The sequence below is a fragment of the Heterodontus francisci genome, chromosome 6 (assembly GCF_036365525.1).
Source record: "Heterodontus francisci isolate sHetFra1 chromosome 6, sHetFra1.hap1, whole genome shotgun sequence".
NCBI classification, from domain to species: domain Eukaryota; kingdom Metazoa; phylum Chordata; class Chondrichthyes; order Heterodontiformes; family Heterodontidae; genus Heterodontus; species Heterodontus francisci.
In genome coordinates, this window is record NC_090376.1 from 9,602,138 (window position 1) to 9,626,667 (window position 24,530).

Consider the following 24,530-nt stretch of genomic DNA (forward strand, 5'->3'; position numbering starts at 1 on the left):
GTTGTGGAAAGCTGGGGTTATGTCGGTCCCTTAAAAAAAAAAATATCTAAATATAGATCAATGTAGACTTTCAGGGCTAAAGATCAGTAGCTTTTTGTTGATGAAGCTATCAAGTAATATGGCACAGAGGTAGGTAATGAAGTTGTAGTGCAGATTAGCCATGGTCTTATTGAACAGGCTTGGGGGCTAAATGTCCTTTTCATGTTCTTCTGCTTTAAATATTTTTGTTGAACTAGACTTTTGACATTATGTACTAAAATGCTAATAGCTAATCCTGTAACTGGAAAAGTGTCAATCGTTGAACTGTAAAGGCAGTCATGGAAGACTTAGTGGAACTGAAAGCTGTGTCAGTAAATTGATAATTATGAAGTAACCTGAAAGTGTTGACTTGATAATTTGCTTTGTAAATGGTCCATTTGATTATTTTTACACCTTTTATATAACTGGGTCGAGTATTGAGTTTGAACCATTTTGTGAATTATGGGGCACACATTGCATTATGCCAATCCATAGATTATGAACAAAGTTGGCTAGGGCTGTCTGAGATGAAGGGCCTGATTGAAAAATTAACAGCTTTATCTCATGTCACTTAAGTCAGCAGGAAAAGAAAATCCATTAGATTGGTTAGTAATGGTGCTATAATAAAAGCAAAATACTGCGGATGCTGGAAATCTGAAATAAAAAGAAGAAATGCTGGAACCACTCAGCAGGTCTGGCAGCGTCTGTGGAAAGAGAAGCAGAGTTAACGTTTTGGGTCAGTGACCCTTCATCGGAACTGACAAATATTAGAAAAGTCACAGGTTATAAGCAAGTGAAGTGGGGGTGGGGCAAGAGGTAACAAAGGAGGTCTAGATTGGACCAGGCCGCATAGCTGACCAAAAGGTCACGGAGCAAAGGCAAACAATATGTTAATGGTGTGTTGAAAGACAAAGCATTAGTACAGATTAGGTGTTAATACACTGAATATTGAACAGCAGCAAGTGCAAACCTGAAAAAAACAGTGAGTAAGCAAACTGAACAAACTAAGATGAAATGAAATAAATGCAAAAAAAAGATTGTAAAGAATGTAAAGAGAAATGGTGCTATATTGGAAATGTGAGCTCTCTTGAAAGTGATGCAGTCGTTTACTAAGTACTTAAGGTTATTGAAGGACTAAAGGCTGATGTAGTAGCCGAGACTCTGTTAGTAGCACACTCACCCACTGAGTCACGAGGTTCTGGATTCAAGTCCCTGTCCAGGTCTTGAGCACAGAAATTAAAGCTGACGCTCCAGTGCAGTACTGTACTGTTGGAGATATCATTTTTAAGATGAGACATTAAATCAAGGTTCCATCTGCCCCTCGGGTAAAGGCCTGCTCAGACCAGGAAATAAAAACCCGACAGAACCACGTCGGGCCCGAGTCCCTCCACTTTTTCCAAGCCCCACCGGAATGGTTACCTACCTTGATTCCATAGTGCACTCGCTCACTGTACCACTTTTGGATTAAGGAAGCTGTCATTGAGTCGCTCACTGTGCAGAATCCGAATTTCCCTTCTTGATGTCCCGGAATCCACGCTCAGGTAAGTTTTTCAACTTTTACACTCTCCTCTCTAGCAGAGCAAAATGCAAGACTTCTGTGTGTGTCCGACCAGACTTGAAGGAGCGACCCGACCCGAACCCGACACATTGTCGGGTTCTGGTCGGGTAGCAGGCCTTTACTCTCGGCGGGGATGTAAAAGATCCCACAGCACTACTTCGATGAGCAGGGGATTTATCCCCAGTCGCCTGGGCAATTTTTATCTCTCAATCAAATCCATGAAACAGATTATCTGGTCATTACCACATTGCTGTTTGAAGGAGCTTGCTGTGTGCAAATTGGCCACCTCATTTCCTATATTAAAACAATGATTACTGTTCAAGAGTACTTAATTGGCTGTAAAGTGCTTTGAGATGTCCAGTGGTCGTGGAAAGCGCTACATAAATTCAAGTCTTTCCTTTTATGAATATGCATGAGTACAATGTTATTGGAAAACCTGGAGATTTTAATGAATAGTGGGAATTCCCATCACAAGAATATCAATGCCAGTTGTATGTCCAGGCTGAGATCAATTTCCGAAACCTGAAACTTTCCTGGTCTATACGGTTCAAAATCTACTCACTGATCAAATGGAGGTCCTGCTGCATTTTACTCTGCTGAGCTAAGTGGTAGTACCTTCGTCTGAGTCAGAAGGTTGCAGGTTCAAGCTCCATTCCAAGACTTGAGCATGTAATCTAGGTTGACACTGGGATTATTTTGTAGTTAATACTATTACTATTGGTACAGTTATTATTTTTGGTAGTGTTACAACCAAGGCGGGAGGAATGCACTGTATTTTTTCGAGTTCCATTTTCCATAGGTCACAACATACATTTAAAAGTTTACACAGGTACTGATGCGGTCAGTCATGTACTCTACTCTTTATCCCAGAATAAAATACACGAACCAGGTTTTTTTCATAAACAACAAAATTATCAGTTGATTATAAAACAAGACTTATCCAGTAATGAAGCAAAGCACTAATATAGATTTGAAATATGAAAGTTTCCTTTTTACCTTAGACTCGCTCACTCGCGCACACACACACAAACACACACAGAGTAACTGTAAAGTACAGATTTTCTATGCAGAGCTCTTTTACAAAAGAAAAATACTTTGGCCAAATACTTCTTAATTCTTGAAGGAAAAAGAGAAGCTATGGAAGGATGTCAGTTGTCCCTTTCGGTCTGGTGTCTGGGTATACTGAGACAGATCACTGGAATCTTTTCTGGAGCAGTTTGATCTGGAGATGTCGAAGTAGTCTGGTAGGCTTTCCAGGAGAAATGTGGCATCAGGGGTTTCACTTAACCCACTCTGGATTTGCAGGGTTTTTCAAAGAGGTAGGGAAAGAGGAGCTGACACACTGGATTTCTCTGGGTCTCTTCGAGGTGCAGGAAAGATGAGTTGGGTGTTTCTCGGTTGGCAGGTTGATCGCCAACTGCTTTTCAACACAGTCCACTCCCCATCTGAACCAAAACAGTATCCCAAAAGTGACCTGACCGTCATAAACCTTGACCTGTCATTTCTCTTCTGAACATCTTCCCCAAGTCACCAAAGTTTGTTTATTGAACTTAAGGAATGTGACTTCTAGTAAAGGTTGTTTACAAACAAGACCTCTGTGACCCTTTTCTGTTTTCCCAAATAAACCAATGTCCATGATTCTAAAACAGAAATCCTTAAAAATACTTGTTTAAAAAGTATTTCATAACAGTAGTTGTACTAATAGTGGAAAGGTAGATTAGTATTGGTAAAGTTTATTATTAGCGGCAATAAGGTTATTCGTATTGGTAAGGTTTATTACAATTGGAAGGGTTATTGGTATTAGCAGCAGGGTTTAGTTGTTGTACCAAGGTTTATTATCTAATAGAGGAATGACAGGGCTGCTCCAACCTCTGCAGTGCACATCCTGTGCTATGTGGGAGCTCCAGGATGCTTCTCAGATCCTGGATAACCATCCGTGTGGGAAATGTCATTAGTTGTAGCAGCTTGAGCAGCAGCTGGCATCACTGTGGAGCATCCAAGATGTTGAGAGTTTTGCGGATAGCATGTTTATAGAAGTGGTCACCCTGCAGCTTAAGAGTATGCAGGCAGAGAGAACGGGTGACCACCAGACAGCCAAGAAGAAACAGGCAAGTAGTGTAGGAGAGTGCATCTCACACTCAAACAGGAACTCTGTTCTGAATACTGTGAATAGTGATGGTGTTACGACTGAGGTGGGAGAAGTGCACTGTTTGTTCTAGCTCCACTTCTCCACAGATCACAACATGCTTTTAAATTTTTTTCCGACTTACCAATACAGTCAGTCATGTACTCTTTATCCCAGAATAAAATACACGAACCAGGTTTCCTTCATAAACAACAAAATTATCAGTTTATTATAAAACAAGTCTTAAACCTGTAATTAAGTAAAGCATTAACACACACACAGATGGAAATATGAAAGTTTCCTTTTTACCTTAGCCCCTCACACTCTCTCACATTGGAAAGATAAAGGGATTTTTGTTTTTAGAGCTCTATTACAGACCCAAAAAAACCACTTGGACTGAATACTTGCTCATACTCAAAGAAACAGCAGATAGGATATGTTGCATTCTAAACTGGCATACAGTCGAGCCTCCGAGTATACGTAGATGGGTCACTCAGTTCTTTCAGAACAGTTCTTTTCAGGTGGCATTGAGAATTATTTTATCAAGCTTTTCTTCTAAGGCAGGCGACAGGTTTAGATAGAGGATTTGGATCGGCGTAGGCTTGGAGGGCTGAAGGGCCTGTTCCTGTGCTGTAATTTACTTTGTTCTTTGAGACTAGATGAGTTGACACAGTGGACTTCTCGGGGTCTTTTTAGAGAGGTGTTGGGAATCTGAGCTTTTTCCTTCCTTGAGAATTCTCTTCTCTTCTTGGAAGTTCTTTCCCTTTATATACAATTCAATCCCAATTCAAAACAAATCAAAAGTGAAATTGACAACAGGAGGTCAGCCTTTTGACCTCCATCAATCTTGACCTGTCACTTGTTTGTAAACAACTTCTCCAGGGTGTCCACAGTTCTCTGTTGTTTAGTGAGCTGGAAGTCAGGTCGTTTCCTGGAACTGCTCGTTTTCCTCAAGACCTCTGTAACCCTTTTAAAAAGCATTTCCAGGGACTGTTTTTCAAAGTTAAGTGGCCTTTACATGACCCCCTTTGGAAACCCAAAAGTTTTACTTTTCCTGCATCTTTCAAAAATGAATACTCAAACAATATATTTAACAAGACACAGGCACTTTTGTAACAATGGTTCATCTGGCGAGTGCAGCCAGAGCCAAGGCCATGGTACCATGGGTCACTCAGCTGTACAAGGAGGGTACAAGGAAGACTGGAAAAGCGATAGTGAGAGGAGATTTGATAGGGGAGCAGACAAGGGTTTCTGTGGCCGCAGACATGAATCCAGGGTGGTGTTTTGCCTCCCTAGTGCTGGGATCAAGGATGTCACCGAACAACTGCAGAGCACCCTGAGGGGGGAGTGGGAACAGCCAGTAGTCGTGGTCCACATTGGTACCAATGACATAGGTAGTAAGAGGGGTGTGGTCCTGCAAGAAAGTGTTTTGTGAGCTAGGTAAGAAATTAGTAAGCAGGACCTCAAGTGTAGTAATCTCTGGATTACTCCCAGTGCCACGTGCAAGCAGGTATAGAAATACGACAGTGCAGATGAATGTGTGGCTGGAAAAATAGTGCACGAGGAAGAGCTTTAGATTCTTGGGGCACTGGGACCAGTTCTGGAGAAGGTGGGACCTGTATAGCCCAGACAGATTGCACCTGAAAAGAGCTGGCACTAATTTCCGTATGGGGCGATTTGCTCGTGCTATTGCCGACTGTTTAAACTAACTTGGCAGGGGTGTGGGAACCAGGTAATGATACAAGAGAGGAACACCAAGGTACACAGAGTTGGAAGTGACAGCACTAAAGTAGGAAATGGCAAGGTATTAGGTGGGCAGCATGAGAGTGTTAGACAGTACTAGAGAAGGGAGTAGTTCTGTATTCGATGAGAGTGGACTGAGGAGGACTACGAGGAATGCAAAGTAAGGATATGCGTAAATGCACAAAGTGTGGTGAATAAGGTTGGTGAGCTACAAGCACAAATAGCAGTATGGGAATATGATTTAGTGGCAATAAGGGAAACATGGCTTAAAATGGCCAGGACTGGGCGCTTAATATTCAAATATACAAAGCCTTCAGAAAAGATAGAGAAGGAAAAAGAGGGGGTGGGGTGGGAGTTCTGATTCGTGAAGATATTGCAGTGCTGGAAAGGGAGGATGTCCTTGAAGGGACAAGGACAGAATCCATTTGGTTAGAGTTGAGGAGCAAAAAGGGTATGATCACGTGTTGAGGGTATTCTATAGGCCTCCAAATACTGACCGATAGAGGAGCCAATCTGCAGAGAAATCAGATGTGCAAGAACCATTGGTGGTTTTAGTTTAGTTTAGAGATACAGTACTGAAACAGGCCCTTCGGCCTACCGAGTCTGTGCCGACCATCAACCACCCATTTATACTAATCCTACACTAATTCCATATTCCTACCACATCCCCACCTGTCCCTATATTTTCCCTACCACCTACCTATACTAGGGGCAATTGCTAATGGCCAATTTACCTATCAACCTGCAAGTCCTTTGGCATGTGGGAGGAAACCAGAGCACCTGGAGGAAACCCACGCAGACACAAGGAGAATTTGCAAACTCCACACAGGCAGTACCTAGAATTGAACCCGGGTCACTGGAGCTGTGAGGCTGCGGTGCTAACCACTGCGCCAATTATCGATTTGGGATAATTTTAAGAGTAAAGGCAAAGGAGGGAGAGGAATTTCTGAAATGTGATCAGGAGAACTTCCTTGATCAGTACGTTCTCAGACCAACTCGAAAGGAAGCATTGCTGGATCTGGTGTTGGGAAATGAGGTGGGCAAAGTGGACCAATTGTTTTTGGGGGAGCACTTGGATAGGAGTAATCATCCTGTCATGAGATTTAGACCAGTAATGCAGAAAAGCAAGGAACAAAATAAAGCAGAATGTCGAGATTAGAAGAGGGCTAATTTCAATGCAATAAGAAGGAATCTAACCAGGGTAGAATGGAACCAAAGGCTGGCAGGAAGAGTTGTATCATTACAATTGGTTATCTTTAAGGAAGAGATGCTTCAGGTACTGGCTAGCGACATGCCAACAAGAGTGAATGGTAGGGAAATCAAGAACCAGGGCTCCTTGGTTGACCGAGGGAGAGAGAGTTGATGCAACAAAAAACAGAGGGTGTATGAAACATGCCAGGTGAACTCATCAGGTGAGAACCAGGCCATATACAATAGGTTGAGAGGGGAGGTGAAAAGGAAAATAAGACTAGCAAAGAGAGAATATGAAAATAGAATGGCAGTCAACATAAAAGGGAACCCAAAGATCTTCTACCGGCTTGTAAATAGTAAGCGAGTAGTAAGAGGAGGACTGGGGTCTATTCGGGACAGAGGGTAATATATGCTTAAGTGCAGGGCAAGGCTAATATACTTAATGAGTACTTTGTATCAGTGTTCACTCAGGCTGACAAAGTATCAGTAGAAGCAGAGAAAGTAGAGGCAATGGATAGGATAACAATTGAGGGGGGAGAGGTACTAATAAGGTTTGCTATGCATAGGGTAGATAAGTCACTTGGTCTGGATGGCTTGCATCTCAGATTGCTAAAGGAAGTGGGGATGGAGATAGCAGAAGGGCTTGCCATAATTTTCCAATCTTCCCTGGATACAGGGGTAGTGCCAGAGGATTGGAGAGTGGCAAATGTGACAGCCTTATTCAAGAAAGGGTGTAAAGACAGTCCTAGCAACTTTCGGCCAGTTAGTTTAACATCAGTGGTAGGTAAGGTTTTAGAAACTATAATCAGGGAAAATATCAACGGACACTTAGAGGTTTGAGTCAAGTAAGGATGGCCAGCACGGATTTGTAAAAAAAAACATGTTTGACAAATCTAATTGAATTTTTTGATGAAGTAGCAGAGAAGGTTGATGAAGGTAATGTGGATTTTAAGAAAGCATTTGGTCAGTGACCTGAAATATTAACTCTGCTTCTCTCTCCACAGATGCTGCCAGATCTGCTGAGTATTTCCAGCATTTCTTGTTTTTATTTGAAGAACTGCTATTGTCTAATTTGAATAACAAACCTAACAATTAAACTTGGTACATGTGATGGATTTTGTAAAATGTTGACTTTATTTGCTTGCTGTTCTTTTGCGTGCCATTTTGGGTAATAGCTTACTGGAGGCTTTTCTCATTATAAAGCTATGGATGATTTTAAAAAAGGAGGCTGAAGAATGGTCAAGAGAGGTAAAATAGGAAAACAGGAAATGCTGTAAATACTCAGGTCAGGCAACATCTGTGGCAAGAGAGTAAAGAGTTAATGTTTCAGGTCTATAACCTTTGAACAAATTTAAGAAACTGGTTCAGAATATTAAAAGAAATGTCAATATTTCTGTAACTATTTCTGCAGCAGCAAGTTACAGAAAGGATAACTAAGAGTGGGGCCAGACAAGGGCAGTCCCACTCAGCTGGACAAAGGAGAAGAGGCATTAGAGAGTGGTGTGGTCAACTGTACCAAACATTGCTGGAGAAGGAAGTGGAAGGATTGTGCGCCTCTGTCATGGTCACATTGGACGTAATTTGTGACTTTGATTTGGACTGCTGTGCAGAATCTAAATGACTTTTGGGAGTACTGATGTTTAACATACTGAAACTGACAGTGCATTATTTGTCAGTTATAAAGGAAGGTAACTGAATCTTGATATGTAACCAGAGGCACTGAACTTAAATCCTGACTGGTATCTGTTTGCATATGGAGTGCTACTATAAGGATGTCCAGGCATTGGAGGCAGTGCAGAAAAGGAGGCATCTGAACTATGAACAGTTGAAGAAAGTGGGATTGTTTCCCCAAGAGTAGAGCAGTCTTGGGAGGTATTCAGAATTCTTAAGGGAATCGTTCACTTGAAGCTCGATTAGTTTGAAGTTCCCTCAAATTGTAGAACCAAGGGACAGGAAGGGGGAGGGTGAAGAGTTCACATTTAACTGCTTGAGGAAGCAATTGTGGCTTCTGTGACCAGGTAAGGATAGCAGATTTCCTTCCTGAAAGGACATTAGCGAACCAGATGGGCTTTTACGACAATCCATAGTTTCATGGCACTAAGACTAGCTTTCAATTCCATTTTTTAAAAATTATAATTTAATTATTTGAATTTAAATTCCACTAGCTGCCATGGTAGGATTTGAACCCGTGTCCCCAGGGTGTTAGGCGGGACCTGTGGAGTACTAGTTCAGCAACATTAATACTACACCACCGTCTCCCCCTATATCCAGGAACTGGGTGTAGTTTTCACAGACTTGGTAATGTCTTGAACTTGTGCTGTTGTACCTGCTTGCTGTTCTCGCTTAACTAGAGCTAGTACCAGAAATTAGCTAATTGTGAACCTGCGGTTGTGCGAGTACTAAGTGGCTGCAGTGACAGGTGACCGCAGGGCTGCAACTTCTGCTTAATAGGGGGAAGTAAGGGTCATGTATAGGAATTGCAGTGAGCCCTGCAAAATGGGAACTTAATAAAGTACCTAAAGTTAGTTCACAGCAGTGGCAATGGGGGTAGCTTCCCAACTTGCTATTGGGCACAAAACAGATTTGCAGATTGACTGCTATTACAGAAACTCCCTGATCCTTTTCACTTGACTATTGCTAGGTTGTACTCTGAGATCCAAGGTAGTTTACATTAAAGGCAGGCAGAAATTTAGAGCTGCAATTTAAATTTAGCCTCTTTGTGGCTAATTGTTTTTTTTCACACTTTTCCCCCATCTGCTGGATTCGAAATGAATGGACTTGATAAAGCAGCTCCAGGGATGGTCATTGTTCACACTACCCTTCACATAGTGGTTAAATCTCATTCTTAGTGTTACTTGGAGAGGGTTGAAGGGATCATGTGGTTGTAAAGGAAGGCATGTTAAATTATGGTGAGTGCCCTGATCTAGCATTATCCTTCCAATTATGTCTATTGGCAAATTTAGACTTAGATGGACTTGGCTGAGGAACAATCAAAAACCTCGCATCACCAAGTAGGTAATGAATGAATTGTGCTGTGTGCTTCAAAAGATCTTCACAAACTGCATGGCATGGCCAGTGGATGTTGAGGCTTTTTTATTGCTAAAGTTGTACACTTGAAGATTTCACCAGGGTGGCATGGGCTCAGCAGTCACTCCAGTCCTTAAATACAGTAAACAGAAGATTAATACAGTTTGTTGGAGCACAAAGCTTCATTTTTTTTTTAAGGCTTTCTCAAAATTGTTTCTGCCATCAGTAACAAAATCAGAAGGCTTCCAGTTTCCCCTTTAAGCTGCAGTTTGCCTGCAAGCTTGAACAAATCATGCAAATAAACAGATGAATAAAGGTTGCTTCAGTAATATTAGGTTGACTTTGGTCAAATCTCTTTGGGCTGACCCAAATGGGTCCTAGAGGCTTTTATATTACACATGAACATTAAAACAGTAAAAAAGATAAACAGAAAATACATTTAGTGGTGAATATCTACAGGATATGAAAATTTCCATGTCTTTGTGAAACCTACGAGTTGTTCATTTCAAAGCACACTTGTTAGTTATTCATTTGAGAATAATAGGAACACACGGGCTGCAGTGGAAGGTCTACATTGAGCCACTGACCTGTATGTTCTTTGCGTTTTCAGCATTTTCCCCTTTTTTCTCTCTCTTTTATGGTTTTTTGAAATCTAGGAATTGGTGGGATTTGGTCAAGAAATAATCATTGTGGTCCGTCTGGCTGGTCTCAAAGTTCCAGAAATATTGTACTGTGCTCTCATATAGCCTTAATGACTTTTCACCAAAAATCTATCCAGCTCCATTGATTTTGTTAAAGCTATCTGTTACCACTTGGTAGTCTGTTCCACCTGAGCTGAAGATGTAAATGGTGAATAAAAAACTGAATATTGAAGATTATGCAGGAAGCTGAAATTTTTTGATGTAAAGTGGTTTAACAATCTTGCTAAACTGCCTGGACCATATAAAGGACCATCGGGTCCTGCTCTTGTCTGCTAAAACTATTCACTATTTCAGGGTCATCTTGGAATGCTCAGATGCTGACCCACAACCCCCCAAAACTCCCAGCCTCTGCTCCTTTACTGCAAATAGTCATCTTAAACTCATCTCCCTTGACTCTTATACTATCACCTCCAGCAATAAGTGCACGGAGCCCATGGATTTCCTTGTCACTGAGATCAGGACCATCTGATCAGCTGCCTCTGCTGAGTCCCTCCCTTTCACTAGCCCACTGGGCCCAACTTACTTTAAAGTTCCCTGCTACCGTAGCCCTGAACTTGCATCATTCTGTAGTTACTCTCTTGTCTCCCCTTCTGCTCTCTCCAAGCTTATCTTTTCCACAAGGTCCACTCCCTGCTCCCTCGACCATATAAATTGCTGATCACCCAACTTCCTCTCCTGGTCCCCATGTTAGCTGACATTTGAACTGTTCTTTCTCCTCAGGTGTTGTCCCTTTTTGCTTCACATCTTGTCATCTCCCCTCTCAAAAAATAAAGCTTGACCTCACCGTCCTTGCAAACTTGCACCTCATCTCTAACCTCCCTTGTCTCAAGTCTCTGAACGTATTGTCACCTCCAAAATCTGTATTCATCTCTCCCAACTCCATGTTTGAAATCTCTCTAATCTGGTTTCTGCCGCTGCCACAGTACAAAAACGGCTCTTATCAAAGTTACAAATTACATTCTATGTGACTAACAAAGATAAGATATGCTGTGCTTTCAGATGATGTCACTGAGGGGCAGCATGTAGATGGAGAAATAGGATGGGGCTAAGGGTAGATCCTCGGGCGACACCTAACAGTGAGGGAGAGAAACCATTGCCAGTGATATCTGTCCATTCTTTTTCTGGATACAATTAGAATCAGTATACAATTGGAATCAGGTGAGAGCAGTCCCACCCAGCTGGACGACAATGAAGAGGCATTGGAGGATGGTGTCGTCAACTGAGCCAAAGACTGCAGACAGGTCGAGAAGGATGAGCATTTTTAAAATTCTTTTCATGGGATGTGGGTGTCGCTGGCAGACCAGCATTTGTTGCCCATCCGTAATTGCTCTTGAGTGGCTTGCTAGTCCATTTCAGAGGGCAGTTAAGAGTCAACCACATTGTTGAGAGTCTGCGTTTACATGTAGGCAAGACAAGGTAAGGATGGCAGATTTCCTTCCCGAAAGGACATCAGTGAACCAGTTGGGTTTTTAAGGACAATATATAGTTACATGGCACCATTGCTGAGACGAGCTTTCAATTCCAGTCTTTTTTAATTAATTGAATTCAAATTCCACCAACTGTCATGGGATTTGAACCTGTGTCCCCAGGCATTAGCCTGGGCCTCTGGATTATTCCAGTGACATTACCACTATGCCACTGTCTCCCCCTAAACCACTCTGTCGCAACCATATTTGACCCTGTGATGCGCTACCAGCCACATTTGTGCCATCACAAAACAGCTATTTCCATCTTCATAACATTGCCTGACTTTGCCCCTGTCTTAACTCATCTGTTGAAACCTTCATTCGTGCTTTTGTTACCTCTAGACTTTACCTATTCCAATGTACTGCTGGCTGGTCTCCCACGTTCCACCCTCCGTAAACTTGAGGTCAGCTGAACTCTCCGTGTCTTGGGTTGCACTAAGTGCTATTCACCTGTCACCCCTGTGTTTGCTAACTTACTTTGGCTCCCAGTCCTGGATATTAAAATTCTCATTGTTGTTTTCAAATCCCTCATTGCCTCACCTACCCCCCACCCCAATCTTTGTAAACTTCTCCAATCCCAAAGCCTTCTGAGATGTCTGTGCTCTGCCAATTGTGGCCATTCGAGCATCCTGGTTTTTAATCACACTGCCATTACTGACTGTGCCTTCAGTTGCCTAGGCCCTAAGCTCTGTCATTCCTTCCCTACCCTCCTACACCTTGCCACCTCTCAACCTTGCTTTCCTCCTTTAAGACACTCCTAAAACCTACATCTTTAACCAAGCTTTTGTTCATCTGACCTAATTTCTTTTTATGTGGCTTGGTGCCATATTTTGTTTTATAATGCTCCTGCGAAGTGCCTTGGGAAGATTTATTATGTTAAAGGCGCCATATAAACTAGATTTCTGCAGTGTTTCTTTGCTCCACTGAACATGACAGCAACTGAGTCGTAAGTTTGTTGGTTGAAGTCGGCCCTCCAGAAATTGAGCACAAAAAATCAGCTGACACTTAAATGCAGTACTGAGGGAGTACTGCACTGTCTCGGGTCCTATCTTTCCGATGAGACACAAAATCGAAGCCCCGACTGCTCCCTCAGGTGGATGTGAAAGATCCCATCTCACTATTTTGAAGAGCTGGGGACGTCTCCCCAGTGTACTGGTCAATATTTATCCCTCAATCAACATCACTTTTAAAAAAAAAAAAAGCAGTTATCTAGTCATTATCACATTGCTGATTCTGGGAGTTTGCTGTGTGCAAATTGCCTGTTGTGTTTCCTACATTACAACAGTGACTACACCTGGTACTTCATTGGCTGTATGGTGCTTTCAAATGTCCTTGTCAAAATTGTTGTTAAAGGCGCTATAGAAATGTCTTTTTTCTGTCTTGTTTCTACTGTACAAAGCTATCACTAGTTAATTTTTATTTTTTCCTGTGTTGCAGAATCCAACATGGAGGAGTCTAGACTTTGGCTTGATGCCAGACCGTCTTGATACTTCTGTTTCATGTTTCTTAGTGAGGATCTGGGGTGGAAAGAAAGGACAATATCAGCTAGTCATTGAGTGGAAGGTGAATCTTGATGGACTCAAATACTTGGGACAGCAGGTAAAATCCACATCCTGTATCGACTAGCATAAAAGAACCTAAGAGATTGCGGAAATGTGTGGCAACTATCTTTGTTTTATAATTTTTGCCCTTTTGCACTCCATTTCCTGAGTGAGCAGATGAAACCATAAGAACATAACATAAGAAAAGGAGCAGGAGTAAACCATTTAGCTCTTCGAGCCTGCTTTGCCATTCAGTGAGATCATAGCTGATCATCTACTTCAAGACTATTTTCCTGCACTATCCCTGCATGTAGAAATCTATCGATCTCAGTCTTGAACATACTCAACGACTGAGCCTCCAAAGTCTGGGGCAGAGAATTCCAAAGATTCACCACCCTCTGAGTGAAGAAATTCTTCCTCATCTCAGTCCTAAATGGCCTGCCCCTTATTCTGAGACTGTGACCCCTGGTTCTGGACTCACTAGCTGGGGGAAACATCCTTCCTGCATCCCTGTTGAGCCCTGTAAGAATTTTGTATGTTTGAATGAGATATCTCATTCTTCTAAACTCAAGAGAATGAAGGATTCGTCTATTTAATCTTTACTCATAAGACAATCCCTCCATCTTTACTTCTATACTCGAATCCTCTTGTAATGCAGGCCAGCATACCATTTACTTGCTGTACCTGCATGTTAGTTTTCAGTGACTCGTGAACAAGGACACACAAGTCCCTTTGAAGTTCAGCACTTGCCAGCCTCTCTCCATTTAAGAAATATTCTATTTCTGTTTTTCCGACCAAAGTGGATAACCTACATTTCCCGACATTGTATTCCCTCTGCCAAATTTTTACCCAGTAGCTTCGCCTCTCCAAATCCACTAGAAGTGTATTTGCACCCTCCTCAACTCACTTCCACTTAGCTTTATGTCATCGGCAAACTTGGAAATATGTTTAATCCCCGCAACCAAATCATCGATATAAATTGTGAATAGTTGTGGCCCCAGCACTGATCCTTACGATACCCCACTAGACACAGCCTGCCAACCTGAAAATAACCCATTTATTCCTCCTGTTTTCTGTCGGTTAACCAGTTCTCAATCATGCCAGTATATTCCCCCCAATCCCATGTGCTTTAAGTTTGTTTACTAATCTCTTGTGTTAGACCTTATCAAAAGCTGTCTGAAAATATAAATACATCACATCCTCTGGTTCTCCTTTATCAAAGAACAGCACAGGAACAGGCCATTCAGCCCTCCAAGCCTACGCCGATCTTGATGCCTGCCTAAACTAAAACCTTCTGCACTTCCGGGGTCCGTATCCCTCTATTCCCATCCTATTCATGTATTTGTCAAGATGCCTCTTAAATGTCTCTTTGGTACCTGCTTCCATCACCTCCCCCGGCAACAAGTTCTGTGTTCTCCCTCTGTGTAAAGAACTTGCCTCGCACATCCCCTCTAAACTTTGCCCCTTTCACCTTAAACCTATGTCCCCTAGTAACTGACTCTTCCACCCTGGGAAAAAGCTTCTGACCATCCAATCTGTCCATGCCGCTTATAACTTTGTAAACCTCTATCATGTCGCCCCTCCACCTCCGTCGTTCCAGTTAAAACAATCCGAGTTTATCCAACACCTCCTCATAGCTAATGCCCTCCAGACCAGGCAACATCCTGGTAAACCTCTTCTGCACCCTCTCCAAAGCCTCCACGTCCTTCTGTTAGTGTGGCGACCAGAATTGCACGCAATATTCTAAGTGTGGCCTAACTAAAGTTCCGTACAGCTGCAGCATGACTTGCCTATTTTTATACTCTATGCCCCGACCGAAGAAGGCAAACATGCCGAATGCCTTCTTGACTACCTTATCCACCTGCGTTGCCACTTTCAGTGAGCTGTGGACCTGTACGCCTGGATCTCTCTGCCTGTCAATACTCCTAAGGGTTCTGCCATATACTTCCCACCTGCATTAGGCCTTCCAAAATGCATTACCTCACATGTCCGGATTGAACTCCATCTGCCATTTCTCCACCCAAGTCTCCAACCGATCTATATCCTGCTGTATCCTCTGACAATCCTCATCACTGTCCGCAACTCCACCAACCTTTGTGTTGTCCGCAAACTTACTAATCAGACCAGCTACATTTTCCTCCAAATCATTTATATATACTACAAACAGCAAAGGTCCCAGCACTGATCCCTGCGGAACATCACTAGTCACATCCCTCCATTCAGAAAAGCACCCTTCCACTGCTACCCTCTGTCTTCTATGAAGGAGCCAGTTCTGTATCCATCTTGCCAGCTCCCCTCTGATCCCATGTGACTTCACCTTTTGTACCAGTCTGCCATGAGGGACCTTGTCAAAGGATTTACTAAAGTCCATATAGATAACATCCACTGCCCTTCCTTCATCAATCATCGTCACTTCTTCAAAAAACTCAATCAAATTAGTGAGACACGACCTCCCCTTCACAAAACCATGCTACCTCTTGCTAATAAGTCCATTTATTTCCAAATGGAAGTAAGTCCTGTCCTGAAGAATCCTCTCTAATAATTTCCCTACCACTGACGTAAGGCTCACCGACCTATAATTTCCTGGATTATAAACAAAGGAAATACATTGGCTATTTTCCAGTCCTCTGGGACCTCACCTGTAACCAATGAGGATGCAAAGATTTCTGTCAAGGCTACCAGCCTTGCCTCCCTCAGTATTCTGGGATAGATCCCATCAGGCTCTGGGGACTTATCTACCTTAATGCTTTGCAATTTATCTGTGCTACAAGTAACATCCTCAAAAAAACTCCGACAAGTTTGTTGAACATGATTTCCCTTTCATAAATCCATGTTGACTCTGCTCAATCCTACCGCTATTTTGTAAGTGTCCTGTTACCACATCCTTTATTACAGCTTCTAGAATTTTCCCTACGATGTAGAGAAGACAGACACAAAGTAACTTGGTTTCTCTGCCATTTCCTTATTCATTATAAAACTTCTGACTGTTTATAATGGACCCACATTTGTTTTTGCTGATCTTTACCTTTTTACATACCTATAGAAGCTTTTACAGTCTGTTTTTGTGTTTCTTGCTAGTTTCCCTTATTTATTCGTTTTCTTGGTCCTCCCTTGCAGAATTCTAAAATGTTCCCAATTCTCAGGCCTTAGCCTTTTTTCGACTTTTTTGAGGTTCTGCCTTTTAATTTAGTGCCTAGCTCCACATAGCAGAATTTCTTTCCTAGTCCGATCTGTGTCATTGATACTTACATGGACTATGATAACTGGATCCTCCCTCTCCCACTCGAGTTCCTTTACAGCCTTGAGCAGATGTCCTGAAACCTGGATCTGGGCAGGCAACACAGCCTGCTGGATTCTCGACCTTGGCTGTAGAGAACAGTGTCTATGCCCCTGACTATACTGTCCTAATGGCCGGTTACCCGACCCGAACCCGACGATATGTAGGGTTCGGGTCACATGTCCAGGTCCGGCATTCTGGCTCGGGTCGGTCCGGGTTGGACACACACTATCAAAACCTCAGGTAAGTGGCTCCAATGTTAATGTAATTTTTGGACTAGTTATTTTAAGCTTGTGCAGATCAGCAACAAAGTGAAAAACGGAAGGTAGGTTCACTGATGGTCGGGTCAGCTCGGGTGGGGCGCGGGAAAAAATGGAAGGACTCTGGCTGGCTCGCGGTCAGATGTGGTTCTGTCGGGCTCTGGTCGGGTTTCATTTGCAGACCTGAGCCGGCCGTAATCCTGTCCCCTACTACCACTACATTCTTTTTAACTCATTCCACTTAAATGGTTTTCTCTACCATGGTGCCGTGGTCAGTCTGCTCATCCACACTACAGCCCTCGCTCTTGTTCATATAAGCTGGAAGAACCTCAGACTTGTTGCTCAATTGCAAGGGCTGAGGCTCCTTCACTCCCACCTTTTCGATCCCTTTATCTGTCTGACTGACAGTCGCACCCTCCTGTCTCTGACCACTGACCAAATCAGACTGCCCTATCCTAAGGGGTGTGACTGCCTTCTGGAACAAAGTGTCCAGGTAACTTTCCCCCTCCCTCATGCAACGCGGTGTCTGTAGCTCGGCCTCCAGCTCACTTACTGTGAGCTGAAGCTCCTAGAGCTGCAGATACTTGAGATGCATTTGCCGTGGATCATGCTGCCGCCCACCAGCTCCTACATACTGCACCTGCAACACATCACCTGCCCTGCCACCTTTACAATGTGTTAATTTATTTTTCTTAATTTATGATTAAGAAAACCCCACTACTAGTAAGCTTTACTACTGCTGGTAAATGTTACAAATAAATCACTTGAGTCTCAAGCTTCTTCTGGTTACTATTCCAATTAATATACTAACACCAATTAAAATTACTTAGTTTAGACAAAAGAAAAAGAGAAAATGTTCACCAACTTAATCACTTACCTTTTATGCTGGAACATGACACATCAATTGCTCTTTCCCCCTCTGCTGAATTCCCACATGAACCAAATTCCCACCTTCACACTTTGACTACGTCTCTGGCAAAGTCTCCACTCTCCGTGCCCCTCGCACCCAGCGTTTATCAGGAACATTACACCCTGAAGAGTGACCAGAGTGGCTGTTGGATTTTTTTAACTGATGTCTGCCTTGACTCAGTTGTGGCATACTCTCCCCTGAGTTGGAAGATTCTGGTTGTGAGTCCCATTCCAGAAACTTGAGCACATGCAGTACTAAGGGAGTGCTGAATTGTCAGTACTGCTGTCTTTCGGGTGAGTTGATAACGCTCTTGTGAAGCGCCTTGAGACATTTTACCATGTTAAAAGGTGTTCTATAAATGCAAGTTGTCAAAACCGAGACCCCATCTCCCGTCTCAGTTGGGTTTCAAAGATGCCATGGCACTACTTCGAAGAAGAAATAGGTAGTTATTTCCAGTGGTCTTGACTAACTTTTATCCTTCAGCCAATATCTCAAACAGATGAATTGGTAATTATCTCATTGCTACTTTGTGGAACCTTGCGTTAGGTTAATTGGTTGCCATGTTTCCTACATGACAGCAGTGACCGCACCTCAAAGTACTTCATTGGTAGTAAAATGCTTTTGGATGACCTGAGGCTTTGAAAGTTACTATTTAAATGCAAATTCTTTTCTAGTGTTAGAATGCTACCACTGAACCAAACCTGACTCCCAAGCAAAATAATAAAGAAAACAAAAAATATTTTAGTCTGATAAATCAGTGGTCTGGTGGGGATTGGTAAGCAGCTTGGTGGAAGTGTGGAAACATCATAGTTGTTGGAAACCACAGTGCAAAAACAATAAGTTAAAAAGTACATATCTGAAGTGCTGGTGGTTGGTGGGGAACTTCTCATTACATCAGACTTCCGTGAGGAACTGAAGTGTACAAGGTGTTGAAGTTAGCAGTCTCTTCCAGTAAGTAAGCAGAAAAGACTTTTAAACTATGTTTTGCAGGTGGAGGGTTCAGGGTGTAAAATAATGCTTCAGATGAAGAGCTGTTGAAGGGTATTCTTAAATTATTTTGTGTTGATGAAAGAAGCATGGGCTATTCTGGAATTCAAGGGTTAAGCAGCTAGCACAATATTTCATTGCAACTGCTGGAAGCATGTAATATTTTACAAAGGTATCAATTAAGTTGGATGTACATTATTGGGAAGGATTGCAGGAGTAGACACAGAAAAAAGGGTGAATAGAAACAATTCAAGCAGGAATTAGGGCATTAAAATTAGGGCCTGTTTCAGTGCTGTATCTCTAAATAAAAAATAAAATAAAATAAAACAAACATTCATTTGCTGTGGACTAGTGGCTCAGCATGAGCAGGCACTGCACTTCATTATAGGATCTCGGGGAATTGTAGTGTGATCATAGTGAAATCTGGGACTTCCAAAAACCTGAGGTCAGTGGAATAAACAAAAAGAAGACAAAAGCACTACACTTAAGTGCAATTCTATGCTGGGGATGGAGAGTTCCAGATTTTCTCTACCCTTTGTGAAGAAGTGCTTCCTGACATCACCCCTGAATGGCCTGGCTCTAACTTTAAGGTTATGTCCCTTGTTCTGAACCCCCCTGACCAGAGGAAATAGTTTCTTTCTCTTTACCCTATTAACTCTTTTCTGTGCTGTATAACTCTATGATTCTAACTCCTTTAATCATAAACACTTCAGTTAGACCGCCCCTTAATCTCTTAGGCTTGAGAATACAAGCTTAGTCTATGCAATCTGTTCTCATAATTTAACCTTTTTACTTCATATCATTCTGGTGAATCTGAGCTGCACCCATGCAAGGCCAATATATCCTTCCTGAGATGTGATGCCCAGAATTGGATGCAGTTTTTTCAGATGGGGGCCATCCAGAGCTTAATGTAACTGTTATATAGTTGCTATGCCTTGTGTTATTTTTTTTTTTATTGAGATACAGCAGTGAAACAGGTCTTTCAGCCCACCAAGTCTGTGCCGACCATCAACCACCCATTTATACTAATCCTACACTAATTCCATATTTCTCCCACATTCCCACCTACCTACACTAGGGGCAATTGCTAATGGCCAATTTACCTACCAACCTGCAAGTCTTTGGCATGTGGGAGGAAACCGGAGCACCCGGAGGAAACCCACGCAGACACAGGGAGAACTTGCAAACTCCACACAGGCAGTACCCAGAATTGAACCCGGGTCGCTGGAGCTGTGAGGCTGCGGTGCTAACCACTGCACCACTGTTGCATAGTATCCACTTTGTATCTGAGAATTCCAGCAGCGTTTTGCCTCCATTCTATGAAATAATATGAATGTAATAACCAGATTTTGTCCAGAGCAGGCTATCGGGTGAAATTAGTTTCTATGTGCATTTCTCAAATTCAAAGTCATTTGAGCTGTCGGAAATGTCATCACCTGAGTAGAAGTTAGTCTTAAAATGAAGTAGCATTGGAACTAGCAAACTGATTGACTTGTCACAGACAAAGAAGTAAAAAGAGCAATGGATTTCTGAGGGACTGGAAATTGACTGGGGAGCACACTGATTCAGCTCGTGAGTTTGAGCTGAGGTTAAGGGAATGTTCTTCCACCCCTGCCCCAGACCCCTATACACTTGTTACCTGTCAGATGTGTTCTTGATTGTATTTCCTTCACAGCGGATTGGGAGTTTTAAGAGCAGAGGAGCAGGAACAATATTACTAGTCAAATATAATAATAGTTCTCACCCATTGTATGTACAGGTGCTCTTGCCAGTAGGGGTAACTGGGTAGAGATCTGGTGTGAGAGTATTAACCCTTGCCCTCCCCCAAGGATGTGGACTCCAATGGAATTTTTACCTACTGATAACAGCCACCTTTGAATTGAAAGTGGAATCTTAGTGTGTTTACGTCCTGGGATTCTCCCGGTTCCTCCTCCTTCAAATATAGCAACCTTCCCTCTGCTTTAGTTAGTTATTGGAGTGGGTCAGGAAATATGTCAAAGAAACTCTTGTCCCATCTGTGCCAATGTTCACAACTCCTGATTTCCCGTAGCAGTCTGTATGTAAGCACATACTAAGAAGGGAAGTATCCTAACGAACATATTTCCCATGATTTAAACAGTGGCAATGCTGGTGGGTAGGGATCATGTTCATCACTGGCGTCTAGTCCTGTTATGGTGGCAGAGGGGGGAGTTTCACTTTTTTAAATCCAGAAAGCCTGTGCAATCAATTGCACAGAACTTGGTTCCCAATGTAAAAAGAAAATTCAGTTTACCGGCAGCTTAAAGCAATGAGATTCTTGCCGTTGCAAATCTCTACTAACAATAGCAATCTCTGCTCACCAAGAGCAACACGTCCAGTTCCACTTCCCCACCTTTTCTCCGTAGCCCTGCAAATTTTTTCTCTCCAGTTAATTATCCACTTCCCTTTTGAAGGCGTCGTTCGAATCTGCCTCCACCACACACTCTGGCAGTGCATTCCAGATCCTAACCACTCGCTGCATAAAACATTTTTCCTCATGATGCCATTGCTTCTTCTGCCAATCACCTTTAAATTGGTATACTCTTGTTCTGGATCCTTCAGCCAATGGGGACAGTTTCTTGCTATCTACTCTGTCGAGATGATTTTCCTGGATCGGGCATAGTTTTGTGTCAGGCACATGTTCCATCATACTGGTGATGAGCTGCAATCAGCTAAAATGGAGATTCTGGGCCAGTGCATTCCACTCTGACCCCATGCCACAAGGTGACTAACCTATATAGGGCAATCCTTAATGTTATGAAGTTTTGACTTGAAGTTCATACTTTGTTACATAGAGAATAGGCAGTTTGAATTCACCTTTGCTATTTTGTGCATGTTTTTAAATCTTTACGTTCACTGCCATGCATCCTCTTTCAGCTGAGCAGGTCAGGTAGAGCATGGCGGCTTTTCTTGAGTCATCTGCACCTAGCTTGTGTATGAATGGGGCATGTGTTCTGCTTGGATTTCATTTCCTCACGAATGGGCCCAATTTTGACCTTGATATAAGCTATTGACTATCATGTCAGACTTTATGGCTTTTAGTAGCTGCATGGTGTACTTCAAAGCCTATTGCACTGGGTGGTTATAAGTATTTGAAGTCTTGGGTCTTAGAATATTAATTGGGGTTGGTGCATGAGCAAGATAGTGATGAATGGCTGCACATTGACAATTGCCTGTGGTCACATTCATGGATGATATACCAGTGTGGAACAAATCTGCACCTTTTTAACATTAAGGTTTATTAAATTAGAAAGAAAGAGCTTACATTTATTTAATACCTTATTGCATCTCTCAGGGCATCCCAAAGCACTTAGAAAATAATTTACTGGAAGTGCAGTTACTATTGTGTGGTTATGTACACCAGTCAATTGCACTTGCAACAAAGTTTCCCCCAAACACCTAGCTAAATGAATCACATGTTTTTGTTTGTAATTGAAAGATATGTTGATTGGGACTGCGTGAGAACTCCATGCTGCTGTTTTGAATAGGGCCATGGCATCTTGTTTAGCTGTTAGCTTTGGGTCAGTGGCAGTAAACACACCTTTGAGTCAAGGTCTTCAGTTCAAACCCGAATCCAGGGGCTTGAGCATGTAGTCCAGGCTGATAGCCCAGTGCAGTACTGAGGGAATTCTGATTCATCTCATTCTAGGGATGGGTGATCTACCAGCTTCACTCCCAAATGGACGTATAAAATCCCTTGGCACTATTCGAAGAAAAGAAGGGGGTTGGGGGGGTTGCGGTAAGGTTATGCTGTTGTCTTGGCTAATATTTATCTTTTGGCCCAACATCACTTACAGATTAATAAGAATTAAATTTGGCCGTTATTTCATGCTGTTTGTGGGAGCTTGCTGTGTGTCAATTGGCTGCATTCGCAACAGTGAATAGAGCCCAAAAGTAGTTCACTGGTAATTTCTTTGGGGCATCCAAGAGGTTATGAAAGGTCTTGTTAAAAAAAAAAACAAGTTACTTGTAACCAAACTCAAACACAACTATTGGGCCTGGAGCACGATGGTCTAATGTTTGTTGGCCACACGGTCCCTTGTTATTGGCCATGATGTTGTCAAGATGGTCGGTTATTTTGTAGTTTTGGTAGATTACCTTTAGGCATCAAGATAAGTTTATGCAGCGCTTTTCCTCCAGATTAAATGCAGTTTCTGCCAGTAGAAGCAGTTACCTTTTCAGAATTATTGTATGTCACAGTGGAGCAGCCATTGATGACAAACATGGTTACTCCTAATGATTCAAACCTGCTTAATTCAATTAACTGGCTAATTCAAATTGTGGGGCAAAAAAAATTTAAAATAAAAGACTTCAATTTTTCTAGCATCTCTCACAACCTCAGGATATCCCAAAGCACTTCACAGCCACCAAGGTATTTTGAAGTGTGGACATAATTGTAATGTAGGAAGTGATAGCAGTGTTCTGTGAGTTTTTCGTCTGAAAAAACCTAAGAGGTCATGGCTTTGGGGGAAGGAGAGGAATAAGAGAAATATCAATTGCAGATACAGTTGTACCATTCTATTGTAAACTCTGCCTGTGTTACTCTTAGATTTTGTTTTAACTCGAGAGGGATCCTTTGTTTGCTTAGATTCGTGCACGTAATCCCAACGAGGTAATATTCGGCTTGAATGATGGCTACTATGGAACACCCTTTGATCACAAGGTAAAAACATTTTCACCTATATTCATGTCACTCAGTTCTTGCCTTTGCTGAGAATATAATCTCTTCTCTGTCATTCTAAAATTGGAGAGAAAATAAGTTGACATTTTATACCAAAAAACGATGAAGTTAAGGAATAAATTACCAGAGAAGGCTATTCAAATGGAGAGTATAAGTGGGCTCGAAGTACTTTGCATTTCTCGAGACAGAAGTGATTGAAGGATATTGAGAAGATGGACAGGTGGGGTTGATGCATCAAAAACGATAGACTAGTTTGGGTCTGAAGATCTTTCCCTGTTGGTAACAATTCTTCTGTTAACTGAATTGTGGCTTAAATATGCATTTTATTAATCTGTGCTGCCCAGAATCTTTTTTTAAATTACCGTGTTTGATACAATTGCCTAAATTGGTTACTGCATGTTACTTTGCAGTAAGCATTAATTTGTAAATGTCAGCTTACATTGGTAATGCAGTGGCAGCAGCTGGCAAATTAATATGGAACAGTGTAAGCTGCTTTTAGCAGACTGGTATGCTTACGCTTGAATTATCTGTTCGCCTGATGTCTGGTGTGATTGGACAAGTTGCTGTGGGTGTGGAACCAGAAATTGAGGCCCCTGTTCCCGAGCTCTGCATACACTGATCTGTTGCAAACAGTGAGGAAAGGTCATGCATGAGGTATATTTTGTCCATACAGACACAAGAGAAATATCTTTGCTGGGACACTTGCTTCTGGTTTACCCCTTTGTCCAAGCAAGCTAGAGTGCTCTGAACTAGCAGACCCCATCCTGGTTTAGAAATAATAAGATTTGACTGCTTATTCTGGATGTGCATCACGTGGATAGCAATCAAGGACTTCGAATCATAGTGTCATTTAGGGCACAGAAGGAGGCCCATCGAGTCCATGATGGCTCTCCACAAAGCTATTACGTCATACCATTCGCCCGCTCTATTTCCCCGTCGCCCTGCAAGTTTATTTCCGTCCCCACTTCCTTTAGCAACCTGGGAAGCAAGCCATCCAGACAAGTTAACTTATCTTACCTTTATAGTA

The 24,530-nt window shown here is 42.3% G+C and overlaps 1 protein-coding gene across 1 annotated transcript in view; it reads left to right on the top strand.

Moving 5' to 3' along the window:
• The window catches only part of uvrag (UV radiation resistance associated gene), a 381,920-nt gene that overhangs the window by 38,133 nt on the left and 319,257 nt on the right, over positions 1-24,530 (top strand). Inside the window, 2 exon segments of the mRNA XM_068033092.1 lie at positions 13,267-13,428; positions 23,411-23,485. Coding sequence (XP_067889193.1) covers positions 13,267-13,428; positions 23,411-23,485 — 237 coding nt within the window.